This window comes from Topomyia yanbarensis, unplaced genomic scaffold (assembly GCF_030247195.1).
Source record: "Topomyia yanbarensis strain Yona2022 unplaced genomic scaffold, ASM3024719v1 HiC_scaffold_147, whole genome shotgun sequence".
NCBI lineage: Eukaryota > Metazoa > Arthropoda > Insecta > Diptera > Culicidae > Topomyia > Topomyia yanbarensis.
This window is the reverse complement of record NW_026683324.1, coordinates 6521-26268: the sequence shown is the minus strand read 5'-3', so window position 1 is coordinate 26268 and position 19748 is coordinate 6521. Positions and strand designations below refer to the sequence as shown.

Here is a 19748-nt window from a genome sequence, read left to right as displayed (position 1 = left end):
GTACATTTCTTTTTTGGAGATTTTTTTATTGCATCGAGCTACAACAATTATTAGGTAGTTTTCAAGGGGTTACTTTATAGACTTCTTCCAAAATTTGGCGGACCTATTCCAATTCGTATACCAATTAATTGGTATACTTAAGGGTTTATATGTTGCAGATAGAGAAAATACTGAAATTTTCAGCTTTTTTCCTACACAATATTACGAAAGCTTATTAAACAATTTTTCCTAATAAGTTTGTGAAAATTATAAACTATTTGAATTTTTTTAATAGTTTTATTTTTGATTTAACCGTGATTTTTTAATAAATAGTGACCATCGCTTCACAACGTAGTCTATTTTTCATGGCTTGCGGTGAACACGATCTCTCGAATTGCTGAACTGAAAATTATGGAATAGAAATTAATTTTTAGTATTCTTTACAGATCCGTTGGTGCCCTAAAAGAATTTCGCTAGATTTTCAGAGCACTGTGCACCCATTGCATTAACGCAAGTGACGGAAGGTTATCGAAAAGTTTCGTGAAAATGAAAATTCCAGTAATGATGATGATTTTCCCAAACGGTTCGTTTTCGTGAGGTTTTTATTTGTTCTTTGGCATTAGGATTAGCGATAATAATTCAAATCAAGGATACTACTGGGAAGCCAGCTTTGGAAAAAGTCGATTTTTTCGCTTTCCCATTGATTTGGTTTGAGATTTCTAGCACTGATGTTGTCCTATGCTGATTTGAGCGATTTTCTGAGTCCTGCCACTATCCCATGTAATATGTGTTATCAAAAACGCTTTTAATCCACCTAACAGTGTGATGAGACATTTCTTATAACTCTTATCACTCTCTTCGGATATTATATCGTTTGAGAACATTTAGAACTTGATGCTTCGCGATGTTTTTGATAACACATACTACATGGGATAGTGGCAGGACTCAGAGAATCGCTCAAATCAGCATAGGACAACATCAGTGCTAGAAATCTCAAACCAAATCAATGGGAAAGCGAGAAAATGGCCCATAAAATAGACATACAAACGAATTATTGTTAATGCTCTGTTAATAAAATATCTAAATTGTAGTGGGAAAACTGAATTTTCCTGAAGGGGTTATATATTGTACTGAGCCAAAAAAATCGAAATTTTTTTTTGAATCGATTTGAAGTTTATACTTTACTCAAATTTCCAACGCGACTGAGAACTAAGAAATCAACGCTTTTTCTTGAAAAAAGCGATACTAGCAGTGACACTATTCAAAGAAAATCAACAGTGAATATTTCCAGACTTGGTTTTTTTCCTATTTAAGAACTATTGTGTTTTTTACATCCTAGATTGCATGATTCAGTGATCGAAACCAAAAACTTCATAAAGTATTTGAAATTATTAAATTAAAATTTGCTTTTGCTATTGAAATTGACAAAATGACTTTGGCGATTGTTTACTTTTTCGGTCCCACCTATCAGCGTTGAAGTATCCCCCTTGCGCTTTTTTACAAAAAATACCGTTCTACACCACCGATTTCGTTCGTGTTTTTTCAATGGCGATCATTGTTACTATTTACAGCTGGTATCAGCTTGATAATCCTAAAAAATACGAAAATAACAGTTTCACATCTAAACTGCTAGCAACAAAATTATCGCCCTGTTTGTTTGCATGGAGCGTGGAGGGCGAAACTTTAAATTACAAAAATACAGTTTCGCCCGTTGTATTTTTTGCTGTAGTTTAAGAAAGCAATATCGTAGAATCCAAATTTTTAGGTTAATTTGTTGCGTTTCCTTCATTCGCATGTATGAAAAAAGCTTTATGTTTACATTGATAAGTATCGCCCTTTTCACAAAAAAGCGTTGAAATGAAATCGCAGCTCCTGATATCACGCTATCTCTGAAGTTCCTGAATTACAGGGTGATACGTACGATCACGCAGCAAATCCCGATTCTAACGAATTCTGCGATGAATGTAAAAAGGTGATTTTTTTCCAAAATGTAAACACAACTGTTGAATTTGTAGATCTAGGTCCCCAACAGTCATTCAAAGTCTCTTTGGCCAAACTGGCCACCATCGACGGATCCGGAAGCATCCAAAGTCAGAATAACGGTTATATTGGTTTCTCGAAAATGGCTAGATTTGCTCAACTTAGTCTCAAATGAAAGGTGTTGCGTCCCCAGAAACTGATATTAAATTCCATCTCCATCCGACTTCCAGCACCGGAGTTACGGGTTGTGGAGGTCGATCACATAGAAAACTCCGATTCAAACCGATACCGCGATGAATGCAAAAAGGTGCTCTTATATATACTTACCAAGTGTAATAAGAATGAAAGACATTTCCATAAAGTTATATTGTACGAATAGGGTTGCCACCCCTCCGAGTTTGACCCGGAGACTCCGGTTTTCTGGAGCGATCTCTGGGCCTCCGGGTTTTACATCAATTTCTCCGGGTTTGGTGGGAAGAAGCATCTAGTATCAATTTTTTGGAATTAATTGATTCTCCTTTTTTATTAACGACTTATAGTGAGTCAATCTTTTTCCTTTTTTATATTGTAACGACATATAATTAGCAAGGGACTGGAAGGTGAAGTATTTTTCAAATATTAAGAGCCATAGTACTCAAGGGAGAGCAAGGATTTGAAGAAAGAAAGTTTAGAAAAGCGTGGAGTAGGGTCAATGAACAAGCTTAGAGTTTCCCGGTTACTTAGCTTTTTGTCTTCTGCAGCGCAGTAGTCAGGATCTTTTGGCATTAAATGCGAATCACCTGAGTCTGCGGCATGTCCGGACAAGCGTAAAGTCAATTTAATGACCTATGCTGTCGGAGCCGAATTGATTCTTTACAAAATATTTGAAAGTCATAGTTAACTATTACTCTGGTTTAGAATTATTTTTCCCGACTAATCCTTCGTTTCAAGGTGGCGAAGATGAGTTCACCAAATATTTCTGATTTGTTTCACAAAACAATGAAAATGAAAAACAAATAAAATTTACTACAAATTAAGGAAAGTAATATTTCGCTATGTGCTAAAATTGAAATGTTGCATTCTACTAAGTCACTTAAAATGGTGCAAAAAGTTATTTTGCTGCAAATTTTACCTAATCTATTCACTGTTAGTGGTGCTTATCACCAGCTGCACTAAGGTATGGCAGATTTCATCTAATCCAACTGAGTAGGTCAACATCAAACGAGTTCTTCCGGCGTTGTTGCTACTCCTGCAAGGACCCTTTTGTTGCGACCTCTGGTAATGAATAAACGACACCACATAGTGCTTCCTGTGTGATACCGCAGCCCTACCTCCTTTAAGGACGATTCAGACGATACATCAGCTTCCGTCAACGGAACGTCACCGTTCCGTCAGGATAAGTTACATGCAGTTAAATGGAGGCATTCACACACAACATCAACGGCACGGAACGTTTTGACGTACGGCACGTGTGAACGGGCGCAAGAGAAAAGTATTTAACTTATCCTGACGGAACGGTGACGTTCCGTTGACGTTGACGGAAGCAGATGTATCGTCTGAGTCGCGCTTTAGTCTCCTTTTCCTGTTAGTTGTGGAGGAGAACGATGCTCGTGCGACTTATCCTCCACAGTGAGAGTAGCTGGCGATTTTGTATTCTTGACACTTAGGCGGGGAAGTGAAATACTGTACCAGATTAAACCGATAAAACCGTTCTCAAACGTGAAAAATTTACAGCTTTACTTTAACGTAGTTATAAAAAGCGATTAAAGTGCTCTAAAATGCCGAGCAATCGCTTTGATTCCAATTTCTGTATCGTTCCACTCAAAATTCACCATCCCCCAGGTCAGTAAAAATCTCCGGGTCAAAGCCTCTCCAGAGGTGGCAACCCTATGTACGAACCAGCTATTAAATCATAGTTTGGAGAAATGAGAAAGGCACAATTGCACCTCTAGGTGGATTAAAACAGGTTTTTTTAAATAACAATGATAGTTTTCAATGTCCTCTAACTCAGAAGGTTGCAAAAACTAGCAGCTAAATTTGTACTCTTTTGAAAGTGCATCAAAAATACTATAAAATATTTCAAAATCAAAGTCAGCATTTTTGCCCTTCGATGTCAAATATAAACAACAACACCACGAGTCGTGACAGTTTAATTGGTATCAATCTCATTCATGAATCGAATCGCAGTAGCCGACGACTGCTTTGATCAACGCGTGTAGTGCTTTGTATTATTAGTGCTGTTAAAATGGATAAAATAAAGTTGTTCGAGCTCTGGAAAGTGGCCAAAGGTGAAAATAAAAATAAAATAAAAGTTGTGTTTGAGGAAATAATGAGATAATTTGATGTGGGACAAAATGAAAAAAATAAGTTCACTCAGAATGCAAAAGCTGTAACAATTAAAACATGTAAAAGGTTTGATCAATTTTGGAAAGACAGTAATCGAATTGCGACGAAAGTGCTCGATAAAAATTCGAAATATTTTGAGAAGCCGTTAACAGTTCCTACAAAAGATTCAAACTGCACTTCCTCCCAAACCAGCATTCACAGAAATTCGTCGCTTACTTAGAACAGAATGAAGGGTAATCCTTAATTCATTTGCTTTTTAAGGCAAAATGCGCTACATTTTATATTATGTCAACACTTCCATTACCAACAAGTTTCATGAGCGAACAAGGAGCTGAGGCTCGGAACGATCGACTGAGTCACGGTAGAAATTGTTCAAGAGTCGCGAACATGGAGGATGTTTTCTTTAGAGCAATGGACTCGTCTAATCCGGTTCTTGCAGTTAGAAGATCCCGATACAGTAAACGCACTGAAATAAGTTCAATATTAAATGAGTTAGCACTTTGAGAAAAGAGACACGATTCAGATAACTATAACGACGACGATGCTGATGATGTTGATGATTGTGATTATAATAATTATGAGGATGACGATGATAATAAAGTAGTTACGTAGAATAGTAAAATAAATATCTGTCTGAGCCTAACGTTTTCAATATTTGTGTACATATATTTGACAAGCTCAAAAAATCATTTAACAACTCGACTTTTTGATCTAGTAAAGCAGGTTCTAAATGGCAATGACCAGACCCTTAAAAACAGCCGTATGCTGATGTCATTTAATCATAATGTTGATGTCAACATTTTTCGCTGAATGACAAAAAAGCAAAAGTTGATTTTGAGATATTTTACAGTATTTTTGATGCACCTTCGAAAGAGTACAAATTTAGCTGCTAGTTTTTGCAACCTTCTGAGTTAGAGGTCATTGAAAACTATCATTTTTATTTAAAAAAATGATCGTAATTCGATAACGAAAAATGATATCGATTCACATTCTTCAGCAGAAATATGCGCAATGAAAAGTACTAAAATTGCTTCATAGAGAGTATGAAGATAGACTAACTATTTAAAAAGTTATAGTTAAAAAACTGACTTTTTCAGAAACACTAAAATGACACCCTAAGATAAAGAAGAAAAATAATTATAACATGAAAACCGATAATGCTATAATGCTATAACTTTGATGCATTTGAAAATGTTACTTGAAAAACATTTTTCTACAACTTTGCTGAAGTAAGTACCTTGCTATACCATTTAGTTCTAAACATAATTTTTCGAAAATAATGTTTGAGAGGACCACCCTAGCTACATTTTGCTTTAAAAGTAAGAAAATTTAATTTCCAAAAATATTCTCTCAGACATAATTTCTCTAAAATGAACGGTTTGGAAGTTATTGATTTTTGTACCGAAGAACCGCCCTTGTGACCCATAGTGGAATGGTGGGTTTTTTAAAGAAAAAGCGTTGATTTCTTAATTCTCAGTCGCGTTGGAAATTTGAGTAAAGTATAAACTTCAAATCGATTAAAAAAAATCGATTTTTTTTTGGCTCAGTACAATATACATAACCCCTTTAGAAAAATCAGTTTTCCCACCACAATGCATTGATTGAGGAATTTAGATATTTTATTAACAGAGCATTAGCAATAATTCGTTTGTATGTCTATTTTATGGGCCATTTTTTCGCCTTCCCATTGATTTGGTTTGAGATTTCTAGCACTGATGTTGTCCTATGCTGATTTGAGTGATTCTCTGAGTCCTGCCACTATCCCATGTAGTATGTGTTATCAAAAACATCGCGAAGCATCAAGTTCTAAATGTTCTCAAACGATATAATATCCGAAGAGAGTGATAAGAGTTATAAGGAATGTCTCATCACACTGTTAGGTGGATTAAAAGCGTTTTTTGGTCAAACGTCGGTTCGACTTTACAGTCATCCAACGCAATTTGACAGTCTTTATGTAAATATTTTTCCGTTCTACTAAGGGACATTTCTCAATAAAATTTCGAAATAAATTTTATATACATTTATATTTATTCTTTATCTATACATGGTGATATATTATTCGCTGATTTCGCTCATTTATTTATTATTTATTTATTTATTGCATGTTCATTAATATTGTTAAGAAATCGTTCCAATTATCACATTGTTATTTATTCATACTCGTCTAACTCGTGCTATATCGGTTACATCATTTGCTATAACGTCTATACAATACAATCGATTAAAAAAAACCTGTTTTAATCCACCTAGCGGTGCAATTGTGCCTTTCTCATTTCTCTAAACTATGGCACGGAGGCTTTTTATGTTCAACATACTTGTGGAAATGTCCATTACATTCTTAGTACACTTTGCACTTATACACAATGGCATGCCAGCCACGAACTTGATGAGCTACGTGTCGACGGTGAAACACTTGAAACAAAAAAATATCATACTCCATTAGTCTAATCACCATTAGATCAATGTTATCTGCTTGCTAACTCATTTTGTCATGCAGGGGTGGGTATGTGAGGAGGACGAAAGTCCCATGAACGAACGACTCTCCAGCTTAAATTGGTATGCTTTGTGATATAGTGGTGGTTTAAAGATGATGGGGTTGAAAGGGAGGGGTATGAGGGCTGGATGGGGTGGTGGTCTGAGTGATGATTTAAGGAGATTTTTAAAGGAGGGGAGAGAACATTAGAGGGGGGTGTAACCCCTCTCCGTAAACCATCAACTACGCCCCTGTTAAAATCCAGAAACCTTATGCGAGTCGAAAAAAAAAATTAGGTTGACGGGATTAGGTTGACGTTTTTCAGAGTGATTGCATAACCTTTCTATATGAGAAAGGCAAAAATGTGCCAAAATCCAAAAAAGTGAATCGTCGTCAAATTTTTTTTCGAGTTTGCATCAAATCTCGACGTTTCATGCACCTTGAACACATTTAGCATCAAAAATAATAATTCTATTTTTAATTTTTCCTATAGCTTATATGAGAAGTTTCTGTGTGGCCGCACTCTGAAACCCGTAATTCCGGAACCAGAATTCCGATCGATCCAAAATTCAATAGCAGCCGATGGGAAGGTTGCACCTTTCATTTGAGACTAAGTTTGGGCAAATCGGTCCAGCCATCTCTGAGAAAAATGAGTGACATTATTTGACACATACGCACATACATACACACACACACACATACACACACATACATACATACACACACATACAGACTTTTTCCGATCTCGACGAACTGAGTCGAATGGGATATGACACTCGGCCCTTCGGGCCGGGATTAGGTTGACGTTTTTCAGAGTGATTGCATAACCTTTCTATATGAGAAAGGCAAAAATGTGCCAAAATCCAAAAAAGTGAATCGTCGTCAAATTTTTTTTCGAGTTTGCATCAAATCTCGACGTTTCATGCACCTTGAACACATTTAGCATCAAAAATAATAATTCTATTTTTAATTTTTCCTATAGCTTATATGAGAAGTTTCTGTGTGGCCGCACTCTGAAACCCGTAATTCCGGAACCAGAATTCCGATCGATCCAAAATTCAATAGCAGCCGATGGGAAGGTTGCACCTTTCATTTGAGACTAAGTTTGGGCAAATCGGTCCAGCCATCTCTGAGAAAAATGAGTGACATTATTTGACACATACGCACATACATACACACACACACACACATACACACACATACATACATACACACACATACAGACTTTTTCCGATCTCGACGAACTGAGTCGAATGGGATATGACACTCGGCCCTCCGGGCCGGGATTAGGTTGACGTTTTTCAGAGTGATTGCATAACCTTTCTATATGAGAAAGGCAAAAATGTGCCAAAATCCACAAAAGTGAATCGTCGTCAAATTTTTTTTCGAGTTTGCATCAAATCTCGACGTTTCATGCACCTTGAACACATTTAGCATCAAAAATAATAATTCTATTTTTAATTTTTCCTATAGTTTATATGAGAAGTTTCTGTGTGGCTGCACTCTGAAACCCGTAATTCCGGAACCAGAATTCCGATCGATCCAAAATTCAATAGCAGCCGATGGGAAGGTTGCACCTTTCATTTGAGACTAAGTTTGGGCAAATCGGTCCAGCCATCTCTGAGAAAAATGAGTGACATTATTTGACACATACGCACATACATACACACACACATACACACGCATACATACATAAACACACACATACAGACTTTTTCCGATCTCGACGAACTGAGTCGAATGGGATATGACACTCGGCCCTCCGGGCTGGGATTAGGTTGACGTTTTTCAGAGTGATTGCATAACCTTTCTATATGAGAAAGGCAAAAATGTGCCAAAAACCAAAAAAGTGAATCGTCGTCAAATTTTTTTTCGAGTTTGCATCAAATCTCGACGTTTCATGCACCTTGAACACATTTAGCATCAAAAATAAAAATTCTATTTTTAATTTTTCCTACAGTTTATATGAGAAGTTTCTGTGTGGCCGCACTCTGAAACCCGTAATTCCGGAACCAGAATTCCGATCGATCCAAAATTCAATAGCAGCCGATGGGAAGGTTGAACCTTTCATTTGAGACTAAGTTTGGGCAAATCGGTCCAGCCATCTCTGAGAAAAATGAGTGACAATATTTGACACATACGCACATACATACACACACATACACACACATACACACACATACACACATACAGACTTTTTCCGATCTCGACGAACTGAGTCGAATGGGATATGACACTCGGCCCTCCGGGCTGGGATTAGGTTGACGTTTTTCAGAGTGATTGCATAACCTTTCTATATGAGAAAGTCAAAAATGTGCCAAAAACCAAAAAGTGAATCGTCGTCAAATTTTTTTTCGAGTTTGCATCAAATCTCGACGTTTCATGCACCTTGAACACATTTAGCATCAAAAATAAAAATTCTATTTTTAATTTTTCCTATAGTTTATATGAGAAATTTCTGTGTGGCCGCACTCTGAAACCCGTAATTCCGGAACCAGAATTCCGATCGATCCAAAATTCAATAGCAGCCGATGGGAAGGTTGAACCTTTCATTTGAGACTAAGTTTGGGCAAATCGGTCCAGCCATCTCTGAGAAAAAAGAGTGACATTATTTGACACATACGCACATACATACACACACACACACACACACACATACACACATACACACACATACAGACTTTTTCCGATCTCGACGAACTGAGTCGAATGGGATATGACACTCGGCCCTCCGGGCTGGGATTAGGTTGACGTTTTTCAGAGTGATTGCATAACCTTTCTATATGAGAAAGGCAAAAATGTGCCAAAAACCAAAAAAGTGAATCGTCGTCAAATTTTTTTTTCGAGTTTGCATCAAATCTCGACGTTTCATGCACCTTGAACACATTTAGCATAAAAAAATCTATTTTTAATTTTTCCTATAGTTTATATGAGAAATTTCTGTGTGGCCGCACTCTGGAACCCGTAATTCCGGAACCAGAATTCCGATCGATCCAAAATTCAATAGCAGCCGATGGGAAGGTTGCACCTTTCATTTGAGACTAAGTTTGGGCAAATCGGTCCAGCCATCTCTGAGAAAAATGAGTGACATTATTTGACACATACGCACATACATACACACACATACACATACATACATACACACACGCACATACACACACATACATACACACATACACACACACATACAGACTTTTTCCGATCTCGACAAACTGAGTCGAATGGGATATGACACTCGGCCCTCCGGGCCGGGATTAGGTTGACGTTTTTCAGAGTGATTGCATAACCTTTCTATATGAGAAAGGCAAAAATGTGCCAAAAACCAAAAAAGTGAATCGTCGTCAAATTTTTTTTCGAGTTTGCATCAAATCTCGACGTTTCATGCACCTTGAACACATTTAGCATCAAAAATAAAAATTCTATTTTTAATTTTTCCTATAGTTTATATGAGAAATTTCTGTGTGGCCGCACTCTGAAACCCGTAATTCCGGAACCAGAATTCCGATCGATCCAAAATTCAATAGCAGCCGATGGGAAGGTTGCACCTTTCATTTGAGACTAAGTTTGGGCAAATCGGTCCAGCCATCTCTGAGAAAAATGAGTGACATTATTTGACACATACGCACATACATACACACACACATACACACACATACACATACACACATACATACACACATACACACACATACAGACTTTTTCCGATCTCGACGAACTGAGTCGAATGGGATATGACACTCGGCCCTCCGGGCCAGGATTAGGTTGACGTTTTTCAGAGTGATTGCATAACCTTTCTATATGAGAAAGGCAAAACCTGTTTTAATCCACCTAGCGGTGCAATTGTGCCTTTCTCATTTCTCTAAACTATGGCACGGAGGCTTTTTATGTTCAACATACTTGTGGAAATGTCCATTACATTCTTAGTACACTTTGCACTTATACACAATGGCATGCCAGCCACGAACTTGATGAGCTACGTGTCGACGGTGAAACACTTGAAACAAAAAAATATCATACTCCATTATCCTAATCAGCATTAGATCAATGTTATCTGCTTGCTAACTCATTTTGTCATGCAGGGGTGGGTATGTGAGGAGGACGAATGTCCCATGAACGAACGACTCTCCAGCTTAAATTGGTATGCTTTGTGATATAGTGGTGGTTTAAAGATGATGGGGTTGAAAGAGAGGGGTATGAGGGCTGGATGGGGTGGTGGTCTGAGGGATGATTTAAGGAGATTTTTAAAGGAGGGGAGAGAACAGTAGAGGGGGGGGGGTGTAACCCCTCTCCGTAAACCATCAACTACGCCCCTGTTAAAATCCAGAAACCTTATGCGAGTCGAAAAAAAAATTTTAGGTTGACGGGATTAGGTTGACGTTTTTCAGAGTGATTGCATAACCTTTCTATATGAGAAAGGCAAAAATGTGCCAAAATCCAAAAAAGTGAATCGTCGTCAAATTTTTTTTCGAGTTTGCATCAAATCTCGACGTTTCATGCACCTTGAACACATTTAGCATCAAAAATAATAATTCTATTTTTAATTTTTCCTATAGTTTATATGAGAAGTTTCTGTGTGGCCGCACTCTGAAACCCGTAATTCCGGAACCAGAATTCCGATCGATCCAAAATTCAATAGCAGCCGATGGGAAGGTTGCACCTTTCATTTGTGACTAAGTTTGGGCAAATCGGTCCAGCCATCTCTGAGAAAAATGAGTGACATTATTTGACACATACGCATATACATACACACACACATACACACACACATACATACATACACACACACATACAGACTTTTTCCGATCTCGACGAACTGAGTCGAATGGGATATGACACTCGGCCCTCCGGGCCGGGATTAGGTTGACGTTTTTCAGAGTGATTGCATAACCTTTCTATATGAGAAAGGCAAAAATGTGCCAAAATCCAAAAAAGTGAATCGTCGTCAAAATTTTTTTCGAGTTTGCATCAAATCTCGTCGTTTCATGCACCTTGAACACATTTAGCATCAACAATAATAATTCTATTTTCAATTTTTCCTATAGTTTATATGAGAAGTTTCTGTGTGGCCGCACTCTGAAACCCGTAATTCCGGAACCAGAATTCCGATCGATCCAAAATTCAATAGCAGCCGATGGAAAGGTTGCACCTTTCATTTGAGACTAAGTTTGGGCAAATCGGTCCAGCCATCTCTGAGAAAAATGAGTGACATTATTTGACACATACGCACATACATACACACACACATACACACACACATACATACACACACACATACAGACTTTTTCCGATCTCGACGAACTGAGTCGAATGGGATATGACACTCGGCCCTCCGGGCCGGGATTGGGTTGTCGTTTTTCAGAGTGATTGCATAACCTTTCTATATGAGAAAGGCAAAAATGTGCCAAAATCCAAAAAAGTGAATCGTCGTCAAATTTTTTTTCGAGTTTGCATCAAATCTCGACGTTTCATGCACCTTGAACACATTTAGCATCAAAAATAATAATTCTATTTTTAATTTTTCCTATAGTTTATATGAGAAGTTTCTGTGTGGTCGCACTCTGAAACCCGTAATTCCGGAACCAGAATGCCGATCGATCCAAAATTCAATAGCAGCCGATGGGAAGGTTGCACCTTTCATTTGAGACTAAGTTTGGGCAAATCGGTCCAGCCATCTCTGAGAAAAATGAGTGACATTATTTGACACATACGCACATACACACACACATACACACACATACAGACTTTTTCCGATCTCGACGAACTGAGTCGAATGGGATATGACACTCGGCCCTCCGGGCCGGGATTACGTTGACGTTTTTCAGAGTGATTGCATAACCTTTCTATATGAGAAAGGCTAAAATGTGCCAAAATCCAAAAAAGTGAATCGTCGTCAAATTTTTTTTCGAGTTTGCATCAAATCTCGACGTTTTATGCACCTTGAACACATTTAGCATCAAAAATAATAATTCTATTTTTAATTTTTCCTATAGTTTATATGAGAAGTTTCTGTGTGGCCGCACTCTGAAACCCGTAATTCCGGAACCAGAATTCCGATCGATCCAAAATTCAATAGCAGCCGATGGAAAGGTTGCACCTTTCATTTGTGACTAAGCTTGGGCAAATCGGTCCAACCATCTCTGAGAAAAATGAGTGACATTATTTGACACATACGCACATACATACACATACACATACACACACACATACATACACACACATACAGACTTTTTCCGATCTCGACGAACTGAGTCGAATGGGATATGAAACTCGGCCCTCCGGACCGGGATGAGGTTGACGTTTTTCAGAGTGATTGCATAACCTTTCTATATGAGAAAGGCAAAAATTAAAAAAAATCGACTCTTTTTTTTATAATTAATTAATTTATTTAGGTCCAAATGCGGTAGCTCGACGAGGCCGATTGTTTGTTTTTTTTTACAATAAATAAAAAAAAACAGCTACGTTAAATTTTTGGTCTCGTTCAGGCGCAGCTTTCTGCTGCGTGTTGAGATCCTTTTTCTAGGAGGCGAAATATTGCCAGTGTTGTCTACTGCAAGTTGAGGTTCATTTCGTTTGTCTTTCGCGTTATCGTTCACGTCCATGTCCTCATCCGTACTACTTTCCTGCTGCTCGCAGTCGGATGTTCCAGTTTGTGTTTTACTCTTAAGGGTCGTTTTAGTATGTTCGTTATCGGCATTCGTTTCGTTGTTGTTGTTGGTGCTTGATCCATAGATGTTGGTTTTGCAACTGTTAGTGGTTTAGCGTAAGATGGTTGTGTGCTGATTTCAGTTGGATTTGAGTTTTCCTTAACAGTTTCTACGCAAGGTTTTCCAAGGTGCAGCTTCTTCGTGCAGAACTGGCACGTAGGAATTTGCCCTGGGTACGTGACTAGTGATGTTTGATGAATGAGAACATCGTCACTTCCTAACGCTGTGACGGTTATGTATGAGGGAATTGGCTTAGTCACACGCATTCTCACCACACGAACACCGTTAGGGATGCCCGGGAAAAAATTCCTCCAAGTCTCATGTGTAACGGAGTCTACTTCTCCGTATTTTTGCAAGCATTTTTTAATCGCGCCGTCAGGGGTACGCGTAGCCAAATCATGGACACGAACTTCTACAGCGCCGTTCTCGATGTATACGGGAATGCTATATTTAACATTGCCGCATTCGGCGGTGTGCTGCATGTTGTTTCGCGAGGCGAATGACTCAGCTTGGTTAATGTTGTTGAACGAAATCAGCACGCAACATTTGATATGATGCATTTGTAGGGTTTTCACTTCAGCCAGATTGAGTTTCATCTGAACTTTTAATAACTGTTCCACTTCCCGAATGGCTGGTCTTACGGGGCATTTCGAAAAATCAACAGCAACACAGTTCGGCCGTATCTGGGTTGCTTTTTGCTGGGCACCGTCACTCATTACTAAATCGCACAGTAGGTATAGGCTATTGTTATATGGACTGCTTGTGTGATAGGCACCGATTGATTTTTAGGTAGAATTGACTGTTTCACTTGCGCGGGACGATTTTTTGCTTCTGCTCAGGGCGAGATGTGAAGACAAACTGAAAAAAAATCGACTCTTCCCACATGCCGAAGATTTGAACCAAGAGGAGGTCGATTATGAGTTGATGATTCGAGAGCAACCAGAAGATGCATTCTTACAAGATCTTCAAGCGAAACAGAGACATTTGCGAAGTCTGTTCAGGGCAGATCAGGCCGAAGGTCGAAATTATCGGTCGACGATTAACATTATGCATGAAGTTGCGCATATTGAGGGACGAATTTCAATGTTAGAAACAGCTTTATCAAGAAAGGTGGAACAAAAACTGGAATCGAGAGTTCTTCATTATTGGTACAGGGTAAAAAAGGTGTTTGGCTAACAACGACGAAGAAAAAAAGATTCGTCAGGACCTGACTCGGCGAATCGAGAAGGTCATGCAGAATTTTCAATTTGGGCCACCGCTGTCTCCGTTTAAGAACAAGATAAATAGCATTATCCAAGAAGCTGAAGGGGCAGGGGGTACGCAAGATCAGAGGTTTCCCATTCCGGCTCCTACGCCATTAGATTTTAATCAGGCGCCTTCCGTCAATCCTCCACCAGACACAGGGAAAGGAGCCGTGCCTAAACGGCCAACGGAGCCACTTCTAGAAAAAGGTGCAGATGCCACAGTGACGGCGACCAAGAAAAAATGGGAGGATATGCAACGGGCGTTATCGGACCTGATGAAACGGGTTCAACTGAACATTCAGCCTGACGTAGTCGAACGGCGAAGGGACCACGAACTCAATACTTTCGAGACAACTTCAACGGAAAGACCACCACGGCCAACATTGTCAAACCTGCCAGGACGAGACCAGAACACGGATTCAAGCGAAGATGAATGCGATAGTCGATTATTAGCGAGATTTCCTGGAGGCCGGCAAAATTACCAAGACAGTACAGATGACTCCCACAGAAGCTTCGGAAGACACTCAACTTCCAGATACTCCGATGGACAACCTCGGTATCGGGAACAAAGACGATCCTATCGTGGAAGGAATGAAGCGCACGGACGGGTAGAGAAATGGAAGTTACGATTTACGGGAGAGCCAAGGTCCATCACAGTCGAAAATTTCCTTTACAAAGCCAAGAAACTGGCAGAACGAGAGGGAGTGCCCAAAAAATGCTGTTGAGGGATATTCACATGCTCTTAGATGGAGCAGCATCAGATTGATTCTTCACGTACTTGGGTGATTTCTACTCTTGGGACGTTTTCGAAACGAGCATAACGTATCGGTTTGGCAACCCTAACCAAGATCAGGGAATTCGTTCAAAGATCCAGGAAAGAAAACAACAGCGCGGAGAACCTTTTATCGCTTTCGTCACCGAAATCGAAAAACTGAACCGCATGCTGTCTCGACCACTATCCAAACGAAGGAAATTTGAAGTGATCTGGGACAACATGCGCCAGCATTACAGATCTAAGATTTCAATCGTCGAAATAAACGATCTCCAACAACTGATCAGGTTAAACTATCGAATCGACGCAGCGGACCCGCAGCTACATCAGCAAACGGAAAACCAATTTCGCCGCCCCATTAACCAAATCGAGGCCGACGGAAGTGACTACGAAAGCGATCGTTCCGCCCCGCTAAACCTACTTAGAAGTCGACCAGGTAGAGACTCCTCTTTTCCTACTACAAGACCGAGACAACAAGTATCGTCAGGGGCTACAATGCAACGAGTTGAACGACATATTCAGGGACAGGTCACGATAAAATCCTGGAATTGTCAGGGGGAGGGAGACGGCTGGCGACAGTGCACGAAACCCAAACTAGTGTTTTGCTATGGTTGCGGGAGTCTGGGACGAACGATTCGAAACTGCGAACGTTGCGTAATTGCAACGGGTGCAGCTCCAAACGGATTACAGGGAAACGAATGAAGGGGTGTGAGTCGGGGAATTCGAGCATCCCAACTTCAGTAGATGTTCCCAAATCAATGTTCCAAACCCTAAACTACGACCCCTTATTGCAGGTTTATCATATCAAAATACGCGCCAGCAAATGTCCCCATTTAAAAGTAAAAATTTTTGACACTGAAATCGAAGCTCTTTTAGATTCCGGGGCGGGAATAAGTGTTCTAAACTCCCTCGAACTGGTACAAAAATACGGCTTGAACATTCAGCCAGCTCCAATACGCGTTTCGACGGCAGATGGCACAAATTATAAGTGTCTCGGCTGTTTGAACATTCCCTTCACCTACAAAAATGTTACAAAGGTAATTCCAACAATTGTTGTCCCAGAAATCTCGAGAAAATTGATCCTTGGGGCAGACTTTTGGGAATACTTTAAAATTAAACCGATGATAGATATGGGCCATGGCCCGGAGGAACTTGACACCGTAAACTCGAAAGAGGATTCGACAATTTGCTTCACGATCGAGCCAACGGGGGTTCCATCGCAGGTGGAAGTGGAAACTGAAGACGACACGTTGGACATTCCAGTTTATGAAGGGCCAACCGAATCAATACCAGATCCAGAACTGATAGAGACTGAACATACTCTCAGTGCAGACCAACGGAGACAACTTACGGAAGTCATAAAAGGCTTCGAGCTGACTTCGACCGGCAGACTGGGACGAACACACCTAATCGAACACAGTATAACCCTCAAAGAAGGAGCGGTACCACGAAATCCCCCGATGTACAAATGTTCACCCTACGTTCAAGATGCCATCAACGCCGAAGTTGAACGCTTCAAAAAGCTCGATGCCATTGAGGAATGCTATTCGGAATGGACGAATCCGCTTGTACCGGTGATGAAAAAGAATGGCAAGGTTAGAGTGTGCCTGGACTCCAGAAAAATCAACAAACTGACAGTAAAGGACACTTACCCAATGCGAAATATACAGGAAATATTTCGGCGTTTGGGAAAAGCAAAATATTTTTCAGTGATAGATTTAAAGGATGCCTACTTTCAGATACCACTGAAAGAAGAAAGCAGGAACTTAACAGCATTTCGTACAGCGGAGGGTGTATTCAGATTTAAAGTACTACCCTTCGGCCTGATGAATGCGCCATTCACAATGTCGCGTTTGATGGCAAAGGCGATTGGGTTTGACCTCGAACCACGCGTGTTTGTATATCTCGATGATATAATCATCGCAACGGAGTCGTTTGAAGACCACCTGAAGCTGCTCAAAAGGGTGGCCGAAAGACTCCGCCAAGCAGGATTAACCATCTCACTCGACAAATCACGTTTTTGTCGCAAGCAGGTGATGTACTTGGGTTACCTACTGAGTGAAAACGGGTTGACGATCGACAGTGGACGGATTCAACCAATTTTGGACTATGCACGTCCCAAAACGCAGCAGGACATTCGAAGGCTGATGGGACTGGCCGGCTTTTACCAACGCTTTATAAAAGATTACAGTAGGATCACGGCCCCCATAACGGACCTCCTATCAAAGGAAAACAAACGGTTTACGTGGACGAAAGAAGCCGAAAGTGGATTCAATGAACTGAAGTCAGTGTTGACATCAGCACCAATCCTTGGAAACCCAGATTTCAGTCGTATGTTCACTATCGAATCAGATGCGTCGGACCGAGCCGTCGGGGCAGCGCTTGTGCAAGAGCAAGGCGGGGAAACGCGAGTAATAAGCTACTTTAGCAAAATGCTAAACCGCACACAGCGACGGTACTCAGCAGTCGAAAAGGAATGCTTAGGTGTTCTATCTGCAATACATCACTTCCGTCACTATGTTGAAGGTACGAAGTTTCGGGTGGTAACGGACGCCAGAAGGTTACTCTGGTTATTCAATCTCGGTACAGAGAGGGGAATGCGAAGTTGCTAAGATGGGCGCTCCGCATTCAGGCCTATGACTTCGACCTTGAGTACCGAAAGGGAAAAAGCAACATTCTGGCTGTTTGTCAAGATTGATAGAAGTTGATTCAATCACGCTACTGCAAAAGATTCGAGCGAACCCAGCCAAACACAGCGACAAGCGAATTGTAGATGGAAAAGTGTTCCAATATGTGAAAACCAATAGCAGGCAGAGTGACCCAAGGTTTGTTTGGAAACACTTCCCTCCGACAGCAAAACGTAAGGAAATCATTAATAAGGAACACGGTAAAGCCCACTTCGGGTTCGAAAAGACCTTGGCCGCAAATCAGGGAATGTTAACGTCACCCCACCGATGGGAGCACAGAAACCGGTAGAGTACCCATGGCAGTTCATAACGCTGGATTACGTCGGCCCACTACCGGCGTCCGGCAGAAATAGGAACACTTGCCTTCTTGTCGCAACGGACGTCTTCAGCAAATTTGTTCTGGTCCAGCCATTCCGGGAAGCCAAAGCAAGTTCACTGGTCGAATTCGTGGAAACATGATTTTCCGACTATTCGGGGTACCGGAGATCATGCTCACGGATAATGGATCGCAGTTCGTCTCAAAAGCTTTTAAGAGTCTGCTGGAGGCTTATCAAGTGTCCCACTGGCTAACTCCTGCATACCACCCTCAGGTCAACAACACCGAAAGGGTGAATCGCGTCATTACGACGCCAATTCGGGCAACTTTAAAAAAAGGCCACAATCATTGGGCAGACGATGTTCAGGAAATCGCCAACGCAATCCGTAACGCAGTTCATGACTCCACGAAGTACAGCCCGTACTTTGTCGTTTTTGGTCGGAACAAGATTTCGGACGGAAGGGAGTACGGTTACGTAAGGGACAACTATCAGCCAAGCGCGGATGACGACAATTCTGTTTCCGAAAGACGGAAGAAACTGTTCGAGGAAGTGCGAACCAATCTGACCTTGGCGTACCAAAAACACGCTAAAACATACAACCTTCGATCAAATGCTAAATGTGCTTCTTATATAGTGGGGGAGAAGGTGCTGAAGCAATCCTTTGACCTTTCTGACAAGGGGAAAGGGTTTTGCAAAAAGCTAGCGCCCAAGTACGAACCGGCTGTCGTGCGGAAGATACTTGGCTCCAATACCTAAGAATTGGAAGATCTTGCGGGAAAAAGATTTGGGGTCTACTTCGCTAACCGGCTGAAAAAGTTGCACTCTTCTCATCTGAACAATTAAGTGAACTAAGTCGAGCTATGTACCTCCGCAAGGAGTAACCACACCATACGATGAGTAAGAAAACACCCTTCAGGTTAAAAGCAGCTTACGGCCAATCTTGAGGAACTCGTTCAAGGAAGTCCTCGGACGGACTTGCTACTGAGATACCAAGATTGTGCCTAAACAAATAGAAAATCTTCTCAGCTATGAATAAGCTTCTGCGAAGTGACAAAGAATGGATGATTCATGAAAACACCAAAAATTGGTAAACATAACCGACATAGCAAACCGGTTTAGAACCGCGAAACAAAATCCACCAGCGATGGTCAATTGTAAATAATAAATTTGTAAATAGTTAATTGCCTAGTTTCTAAACCCTTATACTAGTATTAGTTTTTATTCTAAGTTAGTAATTAATTCTAAACTCTCACAGTTTTTCCAACGA

The 19748-nt window shown here is 40.4% G+C and overlaps 1 protein-coding gene across 1 annotated transcript; it reads left to right on the top strand.

Annotated features, from left to right (window-relative positions):
* Positions 1–18619: 18619 nt before the first annotated feature.
* On the top strand, positions 18620–19237 carry LOC131694773 (uncharacterized). Its single transcript, XM_058983274.1, has one exon. The coding sequence runs from the start codon at positions 18620–18622 to the stop codon at positions 19235–19237; it is 618 nt and encodes a 205-aa protein (XP_058839257.1).
* The last annotated feature ends 511 nt before the right edge of the window (positions 19238–19748 follow it).